The sequence below is a fragment of the Empidonax traillii genome, unplaced genomic scaffold (assembly GCF_003031625.1).
Source record: "Empidonax traillii isolate 1590-97213 ecotype Southwest subspecies unplaced genomic scaffold, ASM303162v1 scaffold1117:size266551, whole genome shotgun sequence".
Taxonomy (NCBI): domain Eukaryota; kingdom Metazoa; phylum Chordata; class Aves; order Passeriformes; family Tyrannidae; genus Empidonax; species Empidonax traillii.
The window spans coordinates 48,779-65,889 of NW_020956310.1; the positions used below are offsets into that span (position 1 = coordinate 48,779).

Here is a 17,111-nt window from a genome sequence, read left to right on the forward strand (position 1 = left end):
CCCCCCCCCCCCCCCCCCCCCCCCCCCCCCCCGCCCCCCCCCCCGCCCCCCCCCCCCCCCGCCTCTCTCTCTCACACCTCTCTCTCTCTGTCTCTCCTCCTCTTCCTCCCTCCCCCCAGGCCAAAATCCTGCACATGATGGACGACAACAAGCAGCTGGCGCTGCGCATCGACGGGGCGCTGCAGGCGGCGGGCCAGGAGGTGACGGCGCTGCGCGCCGAGCTGGCGGCCACCGGCCGGCGCCTGGCCGAGCTGGGCAGCGACCCGGCCATGGAGCACGGCCCGCACGGCGCTCAAGGTGGGTCCCGCCGCGGCCAGGGGGCGAGGGGAACTGAGATCGGGGGGGGTCTTTCTCAGCCGCCGCCTCCGCTCGGTGTTATTGTTCATTGTGTATTTTTTTTGGGGGGGGGCGGGGGTGCGTCCCGTCCGGCCCCTCCGGTTGCGGGATGCGCGGTGGGTTTGGAGATGGGTAGTTCGCTGCTGGCGTGCTGGCGCCTCGTTCGGCTCCTGCGCCCCCCACTCTGGCATCGGGAGGGACCCCCCACCCCCCATCCCTACCCCAAAACCCTCGCTGGTCCCCGCGTCCCCTCGCTGTGCTCCCCGCCACCGTCGCCGCCCCACTCCATTCCCATCCCCTGCGCCGCTCCCCGCCCCGGGGTCTCCCCACGCCGGCTCTCCCCGGTAATCCCCGCTCGCACAGCCGGTTTCGTAATTCGGTAGGAAAGCAGCCATGTTACCGCCACGGATCCGCCGCTCCGGCCCCGCCGCTCCCCCCTGGCCCCGCACCGGGCTCGGCTCGGCCCGTCCCGTCCCGGGGGTCCGGGGGGGGCTGCGGGGTCGGGGCCGCGCTCGGCGGCGGGAGCCCACCCCGAACTGCCGGGACCCCGGCACGGTGCAGGGGGAGGCTCGAACAGCCCCTCTGCGATGCTCCCTCCCCTCCATCTCTCCCTTCTCCCCAAATCCCTGAAAAGTTGTCTCCAAGCGTGGAAAAAGGGGTGCAGGGGGTGCGGGAAGAGGCTTTGCTTATGGGTTAAAGAACGGGGTCTGAATGGTTCCTGCAGGGCTCGTGGTGAGGTCCTGGTCTCGCCGGGCTGAAATTCAGTTCCCTACTAACCAAAGTGTGTTGCAATCACTGGTACTTTGTATACATTCGTATTTGAACGTTTCTATATATTTCCCAAATAATTGCAAGCTTGCATGACAATTTACCCCGAGCAGCCTTGGTGTCAGAGCAAAAATAGTGCAAGCCCTCCCCTTTCTCGATAACTGAATTTACACCTGTGTGATAAAAACGTCAGTAGCTGTTATTTACTCGTTACTTATTTACTGTGAGTATCTCTTGGTACAATGGTTCAGCGTTATTTAAAATAACAGTGGCGTTTTGGGGAACCTTTTGCAAGGTAGCGTGGCTCTTGGTGGGCATCGCTGCTCCCGGCAGGATGCAATCATGGAATTGTAGAATCACAGAACAGTTTGGGTTGGAAGGGAGCTTAAAGATCATCTGGTTCCACACACCCACCCCCCCCCCCCCCCAGTCACGGTTGGAACTGATGCGATAGTTGTTTGTGGCATTAATGCAAACTGATTTAGAGAGATTAATTAGTGAATTTATTCCGTGCAGCTTGTTGTATCTCTCTGTTTCGGTAGCGGGGGTGTGAATTGCACTTGTTAAACACAGTTAATCCAGGACCAGGTGGGTTTTGCTGCGCAGCAGGAGCTGGACCCAGCCGAGCTCCCCGGTGGCTGCGGGGATGCAGGGAGTGAAGTTACCTGCGTGGGGCAGGTATTTTCTGAACTGCCGTGCAGAGGTGGCTGTTGGTATCATCTCAGCCACTCTCTGCCACGCTCCGCAGCCAGGCTACCGAGGAGCTTTCTTTTATAAAAATCTGCTGAAAGGGCAGAAGGAGAATGCCAGCCTCCATCCTCCCCTGTGGAGCAGGGCGATCAGGAATGCAGATGGTGACATGCTGTACAGGGCATGAACGTGGAAATGCAGCCTTCCAGCCAGGAAAGCAGGTAAAAGGCTTTGGCTGCTCACGTCCACACTGATTTCTCTGTGTGTACTCAGTGTTTGGTTTCGTTTTTTTCTCGGGACACTTCTGGGAAGATGGGTGTGTGTCTGCAGGGGGGCAGTGCCTGTGTTCCTGCAGCGTGTCCCGGCAAGGGAGGGACGTCTGTGAAGTTCTTCAAGGGTTAGGGCTTCTGTTTGATATTCCTCAGAGGTTTTCTAGTCTGTCTAACGATGGAAAAACTCCTCTTTGTGTTCCTTTGCTATCGGCACGCTGGAAAACAGTCGGTACATTGTAAAGGTGCCAAAGAAACGCACGGAAACACACCCAAAGTGTGCGTGTTTCTGCTTAATAACTGTAATTACACGTGCTTCAGAGCTGTGGGGTCCCTGTGACGAGTGGAAAAGAGTGGTCCCATCTTCAGCTTGGGTGCCAGAGCAGTATTTCCAATGGCTGCTGGAGGTGTGGTCCACCTTCCTGGTCTTTAAGCTGGCAAATTTAGCTCAGAGTGCTGATGGCCAGGAGTTAGGAGAAAGGACGCTTCCCCAGCAAGGTGTGACTCCACGGCCTTTTGGCTGTAGGAGCATTTTTGTCCTTCTCAACAAGTTTAAGAGGCTGTTACTAAAATTGTCATATACCCAGCCATATACTACTGGTTTTGTAGCAGAAGCCAGTCAGTTAAGTGTAAAATTCCATCTGAAGAGTGTTGTGTTCATCGTGCTTAGGGAGGAGGAGGGGGAGAATATTTCATCTCCACAAACCCCACCAATTAGATTCGTTCTGCTTTGTGTTTCCTCCCTAAGTTTGGTACTACTGTTTATACACTGCCATAAACGCTCTCCTACATCACTCTGTGTTTGCATAGACAGGCCTGAGATATCTATAGTGAGCCGTATGCTTTTCCTCAAGGATTTGGAGACGGCGTTCGGCAGGATGGGGGGAAAACAAGAATCTCTGAATAGCTCTGCTGGTGTGTGTCTTCTAAGTAGGAGGGCTGCCAAGCTGTTTGATTTATGCAGATGTAGCAAAGGCAGGCAGGAGGATGGGGAATGGGGTGGCAGCCGCTTAACCTGCAAGTGCAAATTTGGGGTGTGGTGGTGATGCTTGGGTGGCCAGTGCTCTGGTCCTGGTGCAGAAGCACGTGGTGAAATCACCAGGTCCCTTTGCTTGTGGAATCGTGGAATGGTTTGGGTCAGAAGGGACCTTAAAGCTCATCTTGTCTCAACCCCTTCCGCTAGATGAGGTTGCTCCAAGCCTTGTCCAACGTGGCCTTGAACACTTCCAGGGATGGGGCTGCCACAGCTTCTCTGGGCAACCTGTGCCAGGGCCTGCCCACCCTCACGGGGCAGGATTTCTTCTCCGTCATGGGAAGGAGCTCGGTGATCACAGCACTTCAGGCAGCTGCTCCAGGTCAGTCCCAAGTCGTGTGGAAGGAGGTGAATGCGTCTCTGTGCCCTGCTCAGTCGGTAATTAATCCTGAGTTTGTCAAATGTGTTATTTGTATAATTATGGTACGGCTTGAGACAGCTCGAGGTAATAGCTCTGCCCCTTTTGTGCACGCTGAGACTTCTCTCTGCTACAATGAGCTATTTTTGCCGTGGCAAGGTACACTTGGAGGGCCTCTTTTCTGTAATTTAAATCAAAACTGGAAGAATTCAGCAAAGAGGGAGAGCAGGGCGGTGGGTGTGTGTAGGTGGGCAGGAATGGAACTTGTGCATTGTTACACAGTCCTTAACGAGAGTGTTAATCATTCGAACCTCTCAGCCCTTGACAGTCTCTTTTAAAAAAGGCAAGTTTGCTGGGAGAAGTATTTTGGCCGCAGCCTCTCCAACCTTGGATGCAGATCAGGGTGGAAATCAATACTTCATGTCCCCGGCTCTTAGCACAGCAATTACAGGCAGCGCTCGGTGCCGTCGCTGCGGCCGCCTGTCAGCACCCTCGTGCTGCAGTTCTTGTTTGAAAGAGGATGGGTTGGATTGATTGGGAGCAAGGGATGTGCCCGTGCCTGGTGGTCCAGATCAGCCTGCAGCGGTGGGGTGGGATGCTGGTGATGAGGAGGGGGGTGCAAACAGAGCATCCCAGCAGGTGCTGTGGCAGGTCAGTGGTCAGCCGTGACCTCCCTGTCTGTGCTGGGTTCGCCTCTGATCTTTTGACATCCTATCTTTGCCCAACCTGCACCCGTGTTTCCAGTGCTTTGATTAAGAGCAGTACCTGTGGAAATCCAAAGTTTGGGTGATGACTTGCTGTGCTCAGTCCATTTAGCCATGTGTTTTTGCTGTAGTCTCCTTCCCACATTAAATGGAAAACACCTTAATTAATTAGTGTTGGTAAAGTGCTTGAAGATGTAACGCGCAATCAATAGCTAAGTGTTATTAATAACACCTCGCTCAGCGTTTGGCTTATCTCACTTCCTATTTCAGGGCATCAGTGGCACACCGTGGTCTCTGTGTCCTGGCTCCTGCTGGTGGGGGTGGGGGTGTCTGCATGGATGCTGCCAAAATTCCGCTGGGAATGGGGCAGGAGCTGCACCTTGCTCCTGGAATAAAGGGTTTCTCCTTGCTGCACAGTGATCTTGGGCAGGTGCAGCATAAGAAGCATTTCAGTTGCATCTTGGTATCTCATGATGCCAAGGGGCCAGGAGGACCTTTGTGCTCCTGACAGCCTAAAATAGAGTTTTCCCTTTTTCCCCTCTGATCTCGGTGTCCTTTCATAGCTACGATGCAAAGACTTTGACTTTTGCCCGGGAGGCAATCAGTTACCTCTGTGCTGTTGCTATTTTGTGAGTAATCATCTCAGACTGCTGAAAATGGACCATTTTCATCTCTTCAGAAATCTTCCCTGCTATTTGTTCTTCCAGAGCTGGAGAGCTGATACTGTAAAGAAGCCTGAGGAATTTGGATACTGCTGCCCAGTTGGGTATCGGGAGCATTTTATCACAAGATCAAGGTCTTGCTGTACTATTAATCTTTCTAATCATTTCCTGCTTTATTTTTCCTCTGTCCTGTGTAGTTCAGAAGATGAGGAAACAACTAGTTTCATGCTTCTGAAACAATTGCCTGTGCTGAGAAATCAATTTGTGCTTAGCAATGTTCCCATGGTTGCTTTAGAGGCAAGGAACTGGCTGCAGATACCACTTCAGGTCCCTGCTATATCTTAGTCTTTGAAGATGTTAATTTAAATATTCTTTTCTGGAGTTTTCCTATTCAAAAGCCTCACCTGGCATGGTTGGCATAATATTTAGATTATCATTGCTTTGTCCAGGGGAGTTTTAGTGAAGCTCCTGAGGATGAGTAAGCTTGAGTAAACTCTGAAGTTGAAGAAGGATTTAATCCAGGGTTTTCAATTCCTCAGTTTGAAGCATAACCATGAAAACTGTTAGACTTGTAGGTGGGGAGAGGGAGGTAGAAACAAATCTGAGTCTTAAGGGAAGGTTAAGTGTGATTTTGTCTGTTGGATTCAGGCACTCTCAGCTGTCGTTGGTGGGGCTGGGCATCGTCCAGAAGGACAGCCTGTCCTGCCATTACTTATTCTTTGTTACTCCAGCTCCATCAGTGAACTCAGTGTTCTCTGTCACTGGGGCCAGGTGATGCAGAAGAATCTGCATCCTGATTATGCAGCTCCCTGAAACGCCAGAAGAGGCTTTACAGCCTTGGGGCGGGGGCTCCTTGGTGGGCAAACATCTTTCCTTGAGTTATCCCCACTCCCTGTGCACCGAGCAGATCCCTGTACACCAGGCACTGAGCTCGGCACTGGCACGACACAGAGCACAACTTCAGTCTCCAGCCTGTTAAAATTCAATCCTCATAATTTGTTGGCAGGGGAGCGTGAGATAAGCGCTGTGGCACTGACGCAGCAGCTCACAGAACCGACGTGCTCGTAACGCGGCGTGAGCCGGGCTGGGGCTGCTCCTGCACACAAAACCCCGGGGAATGGGTCAGCCAGAGGCCTCGTTTTTCAGGCTGTGTCCTCACCCATGGGATGCTGAAGGCCCAGGGTGTTGTTCCTCGTTGCTTTGCAATCTGTTCCTCCTTTTCCTTGCAGTAGAATTTTGCTTGAGTCTTTATGGCTGATACTTGCATGTGCCCATTGAGAGGGATTTTTTGGGAGCAACAGGTCTAGAGACCTCCAGCTAGAATGGAGATGTGTCCTGTGGAAGCAGGACACGGGATGGTTTTAGTTTTTTTAAGGAAAAAGAAGCTGTCTCTCCAGAATAGACATGGAATAACTTCTGAAAGCTTTGGCTGAAGTCCTTTCCACGGTCAGTTTGTTGGCAGGAGTTGCAAAGGAGAAGAAAAGCTCTTCCCAAGGCTCTCCTTGTGCACTAAGGCCAAGTGGGGGGGGGTAATTTGAGGCTTGGGGGTGTGAGGGTGAGGATTTGGGGTGTCTCCCTGGGGCCAGAGGCTGAGGCTGAGTGATCACTTTTGCTTTTGGATCACTTGGACGATGGGAAGGGAGCAGAGTTGCCTACAGAAAGGCGAAGGGGAGTGTGATGCTGTCATGAGGGCACCATGGATGTCCTGTGAGAATATGTGTCCTCCCTCACCAGGGAGTTAAATCACCTTTCTGCAGAAAATAACATATATTGGAGAGGGGGAAATAGTATTTGGTGTGAATATGTGGGATGTAAAGACTGCAAGGGAGCACAATGGTGTCCTGATGCCTATCTGCAGGTTTTTCTCTGACTCTCTTTTGCAGCAGCAATCAAACCTGGGGAGCTGACATTGCTGGGAAGTAGTTTTTTTGAAGGAAAGGGTGCACTAGAACTTGCACCTCTGCTGCAGCAGATTGAGACCATTGGGGTTTGGAACTGAGAACCTAAAACTTGAGTCTCTGGTTCCCTTTGCCTTTTAATTCTTATCAAACCATGGGGTTTGCAGAAGTGGACCTCTCTTTCATTACTCTTCCATTTCAGCCAGTATATTAAATATTAAATAATATTTTCCTTTGGTCCCCATACAGCTGGAGAGTTTTGCAGTGGTGAGTTCCTGTGAGTGTGCAGGGCATTCCCACGCAGAGATGACGAAGGATGAGGGCTGGCAGTGTCCCTGCCCTCTTCCAGCCTTTTGTTTTTAAGCAAACTGTCCACCATCCTCCCTGGGAAATTAGCTGGGAAAAGCAGTGTGGGATTACTGTTGGCCAGCACCAATGAGCTGAGTGGGAATCCTAGCCCTGGGTCTGGGCAGCAGTGATTCCACAAGCTAATTCCCCAAGTAACAGCTTCCTTGCTGCCTTTTAACAGCAGAATATCCCAAAATGTTTCGCTTTGGTGTTGTCTGCTTTTTTTAAAGCGTGCACAGGAGCATTTCATACCCTTTGGGGCTGAGTTAAAAGGTCTTTGTAAGGTTCTGCTTCTTCTCCTTGGCTGGTTTGAGTGGTCTCTGCCCTCCCACCATAAAATGGAGTTTTATTTTTTTCAGGATATTTCTGGCTGTTGTAGGATTCTGTTACGGGCTGAACTTTGCTGCAGGCACACAAGCACGGGAGGGGTTTGCCTGTTTTCCAGGGAGATGTTCTCTATTAGGGGTGGAAAGCAAAGCGAATTGATTCGAGGAATAGATTTGTGGAACTTACTTTTGATGTCTACATTTCGATGGTCTAGACGGTCTCTTAAGTTGCAGGAGGGGGAAAAGAAGCATCTTGGAAGGAACCCCCAGGGCTGCTGTAAAGGTTTTAGTGGACCACAGCGAGGTTTCCGGCAGGAAAATCTCCAAATGCAGCTGCATTTTGAATTTTGAATAGCAGCTCCCCTCAGATGTGGGAGGAGGAAGGAGAGCACAGTGTGTTTTGGCAGGGCTGGCACAGCCTGGTGTGTCAGAGAAGACCTTGGGGGACCTTGTTTTCTGTGTGTTCATCATTGTTTGTTCCAGCCTTAAACGCACCCAATTACTTGCTTTTATGTTTGTCAATTATTGCATTATCTGCTCTGGCAAAACCTGTTGTTTTATCCAGCTGTGGATTCTTAACGTTAATTCCTTGACCTTTTATATCCTCCACAATATATCTGGAGTTGCTAAATGGCTTTGCCCAAATTTGTCATTGTTTTTCCTCCCTGCCAAAGTGATGGCTGAGGCAGGAGAGGGGGAACTGCTTCAGGTGGAGACGTGACAATTCTCCCCACCACATTTGCATCCTGTAATTGAATCTGCAAAGATCATTGTTGTCATCCTGGGGAAGGGAGCTCGTTTTAAAGCCACACAGGGTTTTTTTCAAATGAGCTTGGGTTTCCTGCACCATCTCCTTCTGTGGTGAGAGAGGTCCAAAACTGACAGCTCAGGGTGAGAGGGCTGATTAATGGGGTTCTTAAATTTCCATGAAAAGCAGAGGGAGGTGGTGGGGCCAAAGCTGTGCAGCTCCTGTGGGGGAAAAAACTCAAAAATATAAAGCTCATAACGACATGGGTCTGAGAAACCACAGGAAGGCCACCTGTTTAGTGAAAAGGCTGTACCGAGTATCAAAAAGTTCTATTTTGGGGTAGCCTGTTGTAATATAAGCAAAAAGAAAAAGCCAGGCAGCTGTGCTGGCTTCAGGGTGGATTCTCACAAGGCCCTGGTGTCCTAATGCTGTTGGAAATGAAGGCTTTTGGTGAGTTTTGCAGCCGCTGGGTGAGGCAGTGGTGGGACTGAGCCTGGGGAATGAAGAGGAGCCCGGTGTCACCATCTGAGGATGTCCCCAGCTCGCTGCCCAGCGCTGTCTGCCCCAGTTTAGGAGCTGCTGAATGAGCAGGGATCAAAGGCGGGGGAATGGGGTTAACAGGGCATGCTGGAACAGGGGTTACGAGCTGCCACCTTGCCCTGCTTGCTGATGTTCTCATGCCCGTGTCATTGCCTGGCTTCAGTCCAGCTCCGGCTCTCGCTCGAGCTCCCAGAAGTTGCTCACAAGCTGTTTAAGTTTTGCTGGAGCTGTGTCAAGGTCTGCAGTGCCCGTTGCTCCCAGCACAAGTGTGTGGCTCTGAGCAGCTGCTGAGGTTGCTCCTAGTGTGGCACCGAGTGCCATTCACTGTTCCTTTCAGGGCACAGCGAAGGTTCTCAAGGCACTTTGCGTTTTGCCACCTTTGCAGAAGAACCTTTTTATGCTCTTTTCCTCCGTGGATGTGCATCATTTCCAGGGTATTTTGGTAAATGATGTAATTTAACACATCTCCTATGCCCTGCTTATGGCTGTCATTTCTGAGTGCATTCATTAGGGACCGGTATGATTTTGGGTGTAATTCCTCTGATAGGTGCATTTACTGAACATCTTTGATTCAGCATTAGGCGTGTGGCAGGATTAATGGAAAGCACTTTACTAAAGAGGTTTGAATACCTTGTAAGTTCCTTAAAGATTTTTTCCCTTTTTTTTCCTTTTAAATGGAGCTGAATTATCTTGGGCTGAGGTTTATTTGCTGCTGTTGTGGTTTGTGGACTGTTGTGCTCCCTGTGCTGCCAGGCTTTAGAATGCCCTGGACCAGGGCAACTGTAGCTCCTGGAAATAGCCTGATGCACAATCTGGATATATGGTTGTGATTATTTTATATGTGTTTTATTTTGGTTGGGGAAACATGCATTAAAAAAAAAAACAAACACATGAGAACTCTACCTGTTAATTAGCCTGACAATACTGTGGTAATGACCACCCTGCAGGATGAAAAACCCATATGCAGATAACACATTAACTCTGCTTGTTGGCAGCTTTAAACAATGCAGATAATATCAGATGAGCAGAGCTGGCTGTCGTGCCAGTGACAGCCTGTCCATACTGTGATGTCAGCACAGATGCCTTTGACCTCATCACAACGTTCAGTCAAACCTCTTTGAACTTTTCAGTGGATGAGATTATTGTGTAGAGAGAAATCAAGTAGACCTTTCTTAGCAACAGACCCTCCAAGGTATTCTTGGGAGCAGTAGAAACAGAATTTACACCCTTGGGGTGTAAATTTGCAGGGCTGTGCCTCTTTTAGGGCCTTCATCAACCTGCTGATGTACCTGGTTCTTGGACACGTGGGATCTGGTGCTGCTGCCAAGGTTCCCCTAATTTCTAAGGGTCATTTCTACCCCTTGGTGCCACCCTTACATCAGGAGGTGGATTAGGGTTAGGGTTGAGAAGAGAACTGCCCACCACCTCAGGCAGGCTGCTTGAAGTCAGCCCTTCCTTCAAAAATGCTGGGTTTGGATCCTCCAGGGTATTCCGAGCTGGGAGCAGCTGAACTTCTGGATTCTCTTGAAGAAGGAAAATTATCTGAGCCTTGAACACTTGCTGTGATTTATTCCGGTTCCTTTTAGTTGCAGCTGTACATGAAGAATCCAAATTGGGGGATATTTTGCTTAGCTGCAGTTTTTGCGAGGTGGCTCTCGTTTGTTAATTCATTTTCAGTCGTTTCTGCCGATGTAAGTACAAGCTTATTTTGCAGTGATGTTTTTCATCTTTCCTGGACTTGAATCAGCAAATGAGTGTTGATACCCTTGTGGCAATCTGTTGAGGAGAGGGGAAGCAGAAAAATCAAGTGATGCTCTGAAGATAAATTTGTTCATGATATTTTTTATATATCAATGGTCAAAGCCACTTATCAAATCAAGCATCTTGAGTAAGAAGAGTGAGTTGGGCATTGTTGGCTTCCAGTGGAGATAACTGGTAGGAAATTATTAAGCATCCTCTGGCTCCTTCATGGAGGGTTTTTGTTTTTGTTTTTTTTTTTAGCATATTTTAAATTTCTTTTAATAGTGTGTACACAGTTCAGAGGGTAATACCATTAATTAGACCAACAGGAAAGATTAATATAAAGGTATAACCCTCTGTAGTACATTGGTTTTATCCCTGATTAGCAGAGCTGCTCTGAGCTCATGGTAAATCGGTGTGTATGTCCTCTGGAAAGCAGGATTAAGTTGGTAATTAATACCACGAAAAATTTTTTATCATTGAAAATGAGTAAAAAATGGTAGGGGAAATAAACCACTACAGAACTGTGGTGTCTGTCTGTCTGCCTGTGTGACAAGTGCCGCTGCCAGTGGAGAATCCTGATGAGGATCCTGCTGGGATCTGCGCACAGCAGTTTCCTTCCTGCCTGTTTATTCAGGCAAGCACGGACTTGCTTTGTTAGTTATTTCACCTCTTGTAACTGATGGTTGGCAGGGAAGATCAGCTACTTTCTGATGAACTCTCGAGTGTATAAATTGTTTAATTTATTTTTTTTTTTTATGATGGAGGACGGCACAACCAGATTTTTGCAGTGGATGGCACCCACCTGCGCCGGAATTTTCATCTCTGCTCTTTGGCGTTCCCTTCGAGCTTATTTGCATGAGGTTGCAGGGCTAAGCAAATGTTCCATGTGTCTTAACCTGTTGCACAGCTAACCCCGTGCCTTCCCCTTGTTCTCCTGCTGTGGAAAGGAAGGTGGATAAGCGGGGGCTCCCGTTGTGTGGCCGTGCTCAGACAGGCACTCGGCGGCAAGGTCCTTATCAGTGCCTCGCCGATAAACCAGGGCACAAAAGCCTTGGCGTGGACCCACATCTCCTACTTATTTGGAGATTAAAAGCTCTTGAGGCTTTGGTTTGTTGTGAAAGTTAATTGCAAAGCCCTTGAACCTTGGCAGGGCTCCCACGGCGAGACTCGTCACGCCAGAGCCGAGCCCTCCGGCAGGTGCGGGGCTTGTCCGGGCCGGTCACGGGAGGGACCGGTACCTCCAGAGGGCCTTTCTCCCCAGACACTTCAGATATCCCAGGAGGAGATGCACTGTCCTCAGGAGGTGCTGGTCTCTCCCCTCTGCTGTAGCATGAGCCAGGGTGGGGGGATGGGGATCCCACCCATCACCTTAATCTCCCCCGCTGGCTGCATCGCCGCTTACGTGTAATTAAGGGTTGCGTTCGGTAGAGGCTCTCGTGCTTACGTCAAATCACGTCTTCAGGTGCCTGCAAGCAGGGTTGGTTCCTCAAGGGTGTTCCCAGCACTGGTCCTTGCCCAACACATCTCCGTGACCCACTCAGGAAGCGTCTCTTCTGTCAAATCTTGGTGTCCCAGAGCATCCGCTGAGACCTTCTCTGTTTTTTTGGAGTCGTGACCTACAACCAGGACCCTGGTGAGGAGGTGAGTGCTGTCAGGTGAATGAACCCAGCCTTGCCCCATTCATTAGCATTTAAATTACTCACCATGGGAACCTTCTCCTCAGCCAGGCAGCTCAGCACAAACCTGAGAGGAAAGCAGCAGTAAAAGTCAAAGCACGTGGTTACACAGGGACAAGGTTTGTTGGTTTTGGTTCCATTATTATTGTTACTAATGATGCTTTCTGATGGCTCCTTCATGTGCAAAACCTTAAGCACCAAGTAGCTGAGGAATGGTCAGGTCACTGTGCTAGAGATGAAGAGTCTGGGGCCCTCTGGACAGGGTGGTTCAAAGTTGATTCTGGCTGTGTGTATTACTTTGGGTTTCAGTTTTCCTCACAACCTCCTGATACTTATTTTTTATTAATGCTTTTATTAATGCCAGGAGCTGTGCAGTGGGAAAGCACATGCAGACCAGCTCAATCATAGAATCACAGGCTGGTTTGGGATGGAGGGACCTTAAAGACCATCCAGTTCCAACCCCCTGCCGTGGGCAGGGACACCTTTCACTAGACCAGGTAGCTCAAAGCTCTCTCTAGCCAATTCTCCTAAGAAGGGACAAAAGATCCCAAACAGTCTCAAGGAGGACTGATAGAGTGTTCCTCATTTTAAGCCACCATCCTTCATTTAAAATAAATAAAAATACTGCAGTACCCAGTGGTATCATTTTCTACCTGAGCTTTGAAACAAAAGTAAATATTACTGGCCTGGCAGCAAAAACTGAAAGGAGAACAAGAAGCAATGTATGCAGTGGAATGTCAGCCAGTTTTGATGTTTTTCTGTATTGGTCTTGTGGCATTTCTGTGGAACAGGCTGGAGACAATGTTCTCTTACATAATGCTCGTGTCACTGGAGTGTGATTGTATCCGGCTGTCACAGATGAGGATGCTGCATTTATGTCTCAATGAATTTCATCCCTCAGTTTACGTGTCCTCTGACCTCTGGGGAATATCACAGACCCAGTGTTGTGGAGCACAATGGCACGTTTGATTTATCAACTCTATTAATGGTCTGGTTGAAGGGAGAAACAACACGTTGATTAAATTCACAGCTGATGATAAACTTCGTGTTGCAAGCAGCAGTCAGGGCAGTGATTTAGAATGGAGGACAAATTCATGTTTTAAAAAACCCCCCCAACCTACAGGTTGCCAGGCGTTGATTTTGGCGCTGCTCTGTTGATGGTATTAACATAAATTCAAGCTGACCTGGGTGCAGTGGGATAAAAACAAACACTTACCCTCGGAAAATCCTCCGCCTGAATGTGAATTTCGCTGTTGGCTTTGGGCTGTCTCGTGTTTTGCATTTCTTTTCTGTGGGTTTTAGTAATGAAAACAAACAACTTGACTTCACCTTGGGTTGGAGTTAACTCCGTTTCCAGTCGTTTTCTCCTTCCCACACTCGGTGGCAGAGCTGCAAGTAGGCAAGAGGTTGTACATTTTTAGTTGGGATTGAAAATGTTTGTTTTCTAAAATAATGCAAAATCTCTGGATTCGGGGCTGGCTCCTTTCTCCTGAAGGATCCACACACACAAATGTGCCCCCCACCAGCCAGGTGTTCCAAGTTAAATTAATGTATAGGAGAGGGATGTTTTGTGGGGCTCTCAGCCCCTGTCCATGCATTACCCCCTCCCCTCTGCTTTTTGGGTTATATTCCTGCCCTTCCTAATTGTCTCCAGCTGAAACTCTCCCTTAAGAGTGAGCTCAGATGGAAAACATTTTTGTGTGAAGTGTTAATGCATTTTTGGGGAGGGAACCCTCATTTTTAAAGGTGAGGTAAGCTAGAACTAGTGTATTTATTAAACCAAAAATGCTTTATTTTAGTAAAGGTACCTGGGAGGAGAAAAATGCCGCAAACACGGTGATATTGAGCACAAAAGGGGCAGTTTAACCTAAAACCTCTTTTTCTTGGTGCAGGTTATTGGAGGGAGGCTTTTGGGGATGTGTTTGCAGGGAACGACATTAATTATTCAGGGCTGAGCTAAATAAAATTAATTTTGGACAGGAAGTGAGTTACTTTGTCCTTGTCATAACCCCCAGTCCGCACGAACAGCACTCAGGTTATTAAAAGGCTGTTGGAAAATGAAGAAGAATCTCACCAGCTCGCTATCCTTCTTCTTGGTCGGAAGGAGGATGTTATTTTAAAGATCAATTGCGTTGTTCAGGTGCTATTATACCATCTCAGAGACAGAGTTTTGGATTTCTTTTATTTATTTAAAAAATATTTCGCAACGGGCAGGTTGTTTTTTCACTAAAAAGCTTTTTTTTTTTTTTTCTTTGGTGCTACATTTTCTCTCTTTGCTATACCTTGGGGTACAATTAGGAGTGTGTTCTGCTGTTCTGCATCTGAGTGATGCCAGGACTGCAGCAAGCATTAAAGCCCTTGAAAGGTAAATACTGCAGAGGGTGTAACAGCAGCAGTCCTGCAAAAAGAAAAAAAAGCCACCAGCCTTTCAGGGGTTTATTCAGCCCTTGATGTTTGAAGGCTGCAGAGAGGGGGTTGAGGGCTTGGAGGATCTCACAGACCATGGATTGGAAAGAACAGGTCCAGCTGGGGATCAGAGAAGGAACATCTGTTATGGAATCTCTGGAAAAAAACACAGAATCCCAGAATGCTTTGGATTGGAAGGAACCTGCCCGTGGCAGGGACCCCCTTCTGCTATCCCAGGCTGCTCCAAGCCCTGTCCAACCTGGCCTTGGACACTTCCAGGGATCCAGGAGCAGCCACTGCTTCTCTGGGCCACCTGTGCCAGGACCTCCCCACCGTCACAGGGAGGAATTTCTTCCCAATATCCTGTGTAAACCCCCACTCTTTCAATGTAGAGCCAAAGATACAGAGCTTGTGTTGGTAATAATGGCTGAGCCGACAAGCAAAGTGCTAAACACGAGTACCTGGGTGTGTTTTCCCCCAAAGAGTGGGATGAGGAAACATCCCCTTGTCCATGGTGGGTGTGGCCCTCACCTTCCTCCCCACCTTGTGCCGTATATAGGGCAGGGGCTGCGAGTCTGGTTAATGTGCAGCGCAGAGGGACCTGGTGATATTAAAGGAAAAGTGAGAACACTTCCTTTTGAGTGCTTGAAGGCATCCCTCGTTCCCCTGGCTGTTATCTGCAGCAGCATCCCTGTTCCCCACCCCATCTCCTCCTAATGAAGCAATTACATGCACAGGGGTGGGATGGCTCCCAGTAAGGACTCTCTCCCAGTAATGAGCCTCCCCAGGCTGGGGAGGTGTCACGGACAAAGCAACACTCTGAGCACCAAGGACAATGTCTTAATATATTATGAGTTTTCAGCAATTTTAAGGTGCACTGCATTTATTGGGTTGCAGTGGGCTTCAAAAGTTCCTGCCTTTTGATGCGTTGTTGGGAGATCAGTCGCTATTTTGGAATGTTAATTTATACAATTCTGATCACACTTGTAGGGTTTTTTTTTGTTTCCCAACGTTTCTTGTTTTACTAATTGCAATTGTTTCACGTCCTCTAATCTATTATACTTTTTAATAAGGCATATAATTCATTATTTAGGTGGCAGTGTTCTGATAATTAGATGGGTTATTTTTGTCAGTGCTGATTAGTTGGTAAGTACAGATTAATATTTGAAGACTTGATGTGGTCTCTTGCTATTTGGGTTTCAAAGAGGTGATGTGCCACTTGTTTCGTGATATTCCCAACGACTTCATCCCTTCCAGCCTGAGGAAAGTGCCTTGTAAAGAGTGTTTGAAAGCCTTTGGATCTTGTTTTCTCTGTAAAACTCATGTTAGGAAAACGCCAGCGACTGTGAGCTGGGGGTGATGTGTTGAAATTGCAGCTCCCTGAGCAGGGCAGGGGGAGTCTGTACACCAAATGGGCTTTTTGGGTGCACAGGCTGGGCATGGATGTGTCCTTTCACAAATAAAAAGCCTTGGCCTTTTTTTTTTTCCCCTGGAGTTAATTGCAGTGAGGGACAATGTGGCCTTTGTGTGCCTGTCCCTGGCTGGGGACGGTTTCTTCTCTCCTCCCCGCAGAGCTGGCAGCGGAGCTGGTCTCTCTCTGTCATCCAGAAGCTGTTTGTAGGGTTAAGGCTGTTTCAGTTCATTTGCAGACTGGTTTTTAAGGGGGTGGTGGCTGAGGGGACAGAGGGAGCACCTGCAGGTGAAACATCCCAGTATTCCCCCTCCCCTGCAAAGCAGACCGAGCGAAGCAGTGGATGATGCGCTGCAGTGTAATTAAACATGTGTTTGTGGGGTTGCAGCCTTCAGCCTTCTCCAGGATAACACAAACCACGCTGCTGGGAGAGATGATGAAGTTGGAGCCGGGCCATCGCATTATTTGAGACTAGATCTCTGGGAAGGGGGAGCAAACCAAGCGGCTTTTTTGTCACTTGGTCACCCCTACCAAGGAATCCTCAGTGCTCTTCGGTGGCTCCTGCTCACTGCAGGCTGATTCAGCCCTCCCTGCGCTGGCAGATGGCTCCAAACACAAATAAGCCTCGGGGATGCCTGTCACTGCCTGTGTGACCCTGGGGAAAGTAGAAACCACATCGGAAATGAGCAGGGATAAGGAAGATGCCGAGCGTTTTTTTCCTTGAGCAAATAAATGTGGCAAAGGGAAAGTCAGGATAAGCTCTGTGTGTTTATCAGCGCTGTGAGCGCGCCTCGGGCGATCCCCTCCCCTGCCTGGGATGCCAGGGGGTGTTCCTGCTCCTTGGTGGTTCAAGGACACTTGCATTAACTGATAATCGCTGTATCCACAAAGGTGTTGTGGGGTTTGCATGTGTTTCCAGAGCCCCTCTGCCTGAGGGTGGGAGCTGACGTCGTGGGGTTTCTCTTCTTCAAGTTACTGGGGAAGGGGTGTGTGTGTGTGTGTGTGTGTGAATTTGGCACTTGCTGGTGCATTCTGTGTGGAGATCCAGCTGTGAGGGATAGGTGGATGGTTGTACAGATTTGGAGGTGAGTTCACAGCCTAGTGAAAAAGCAGGGCAACGAAAGGATTTACCAAAGGGGAAACGGAGGAGGAATGCTGAGGGATTCCATGTTTTCCCTGGGTTTGAGTCTGTTGG

At 49.1% G+C, this 17,111-nt stretch overlaps 1 protein-coding gene across 1 annotated transcript in view; it reads left to right on the plus strand.

Annotated features, from left to right (window-relative positions):
- KAZN (kazrin, periplakin interacting protein) overlaps positions 1 to 17,111 on the plus strand; it is an 86,378-nt gene that overhangs the window by 939 nt on the left and 68,328 nt on the right. The window contains exon 2 of the mRNA XM_027905078.1: positions 120 to 297. Within this exon, the coding sequence (XP_027760879.1) occupies positions 135 to 297 (163 nt within the window). The 5' untranslated portion in view covers positions 120 to 134. The remainder of the gene's footprint in view (positions 1 to 119; positions 298 to 17,111) is intronic.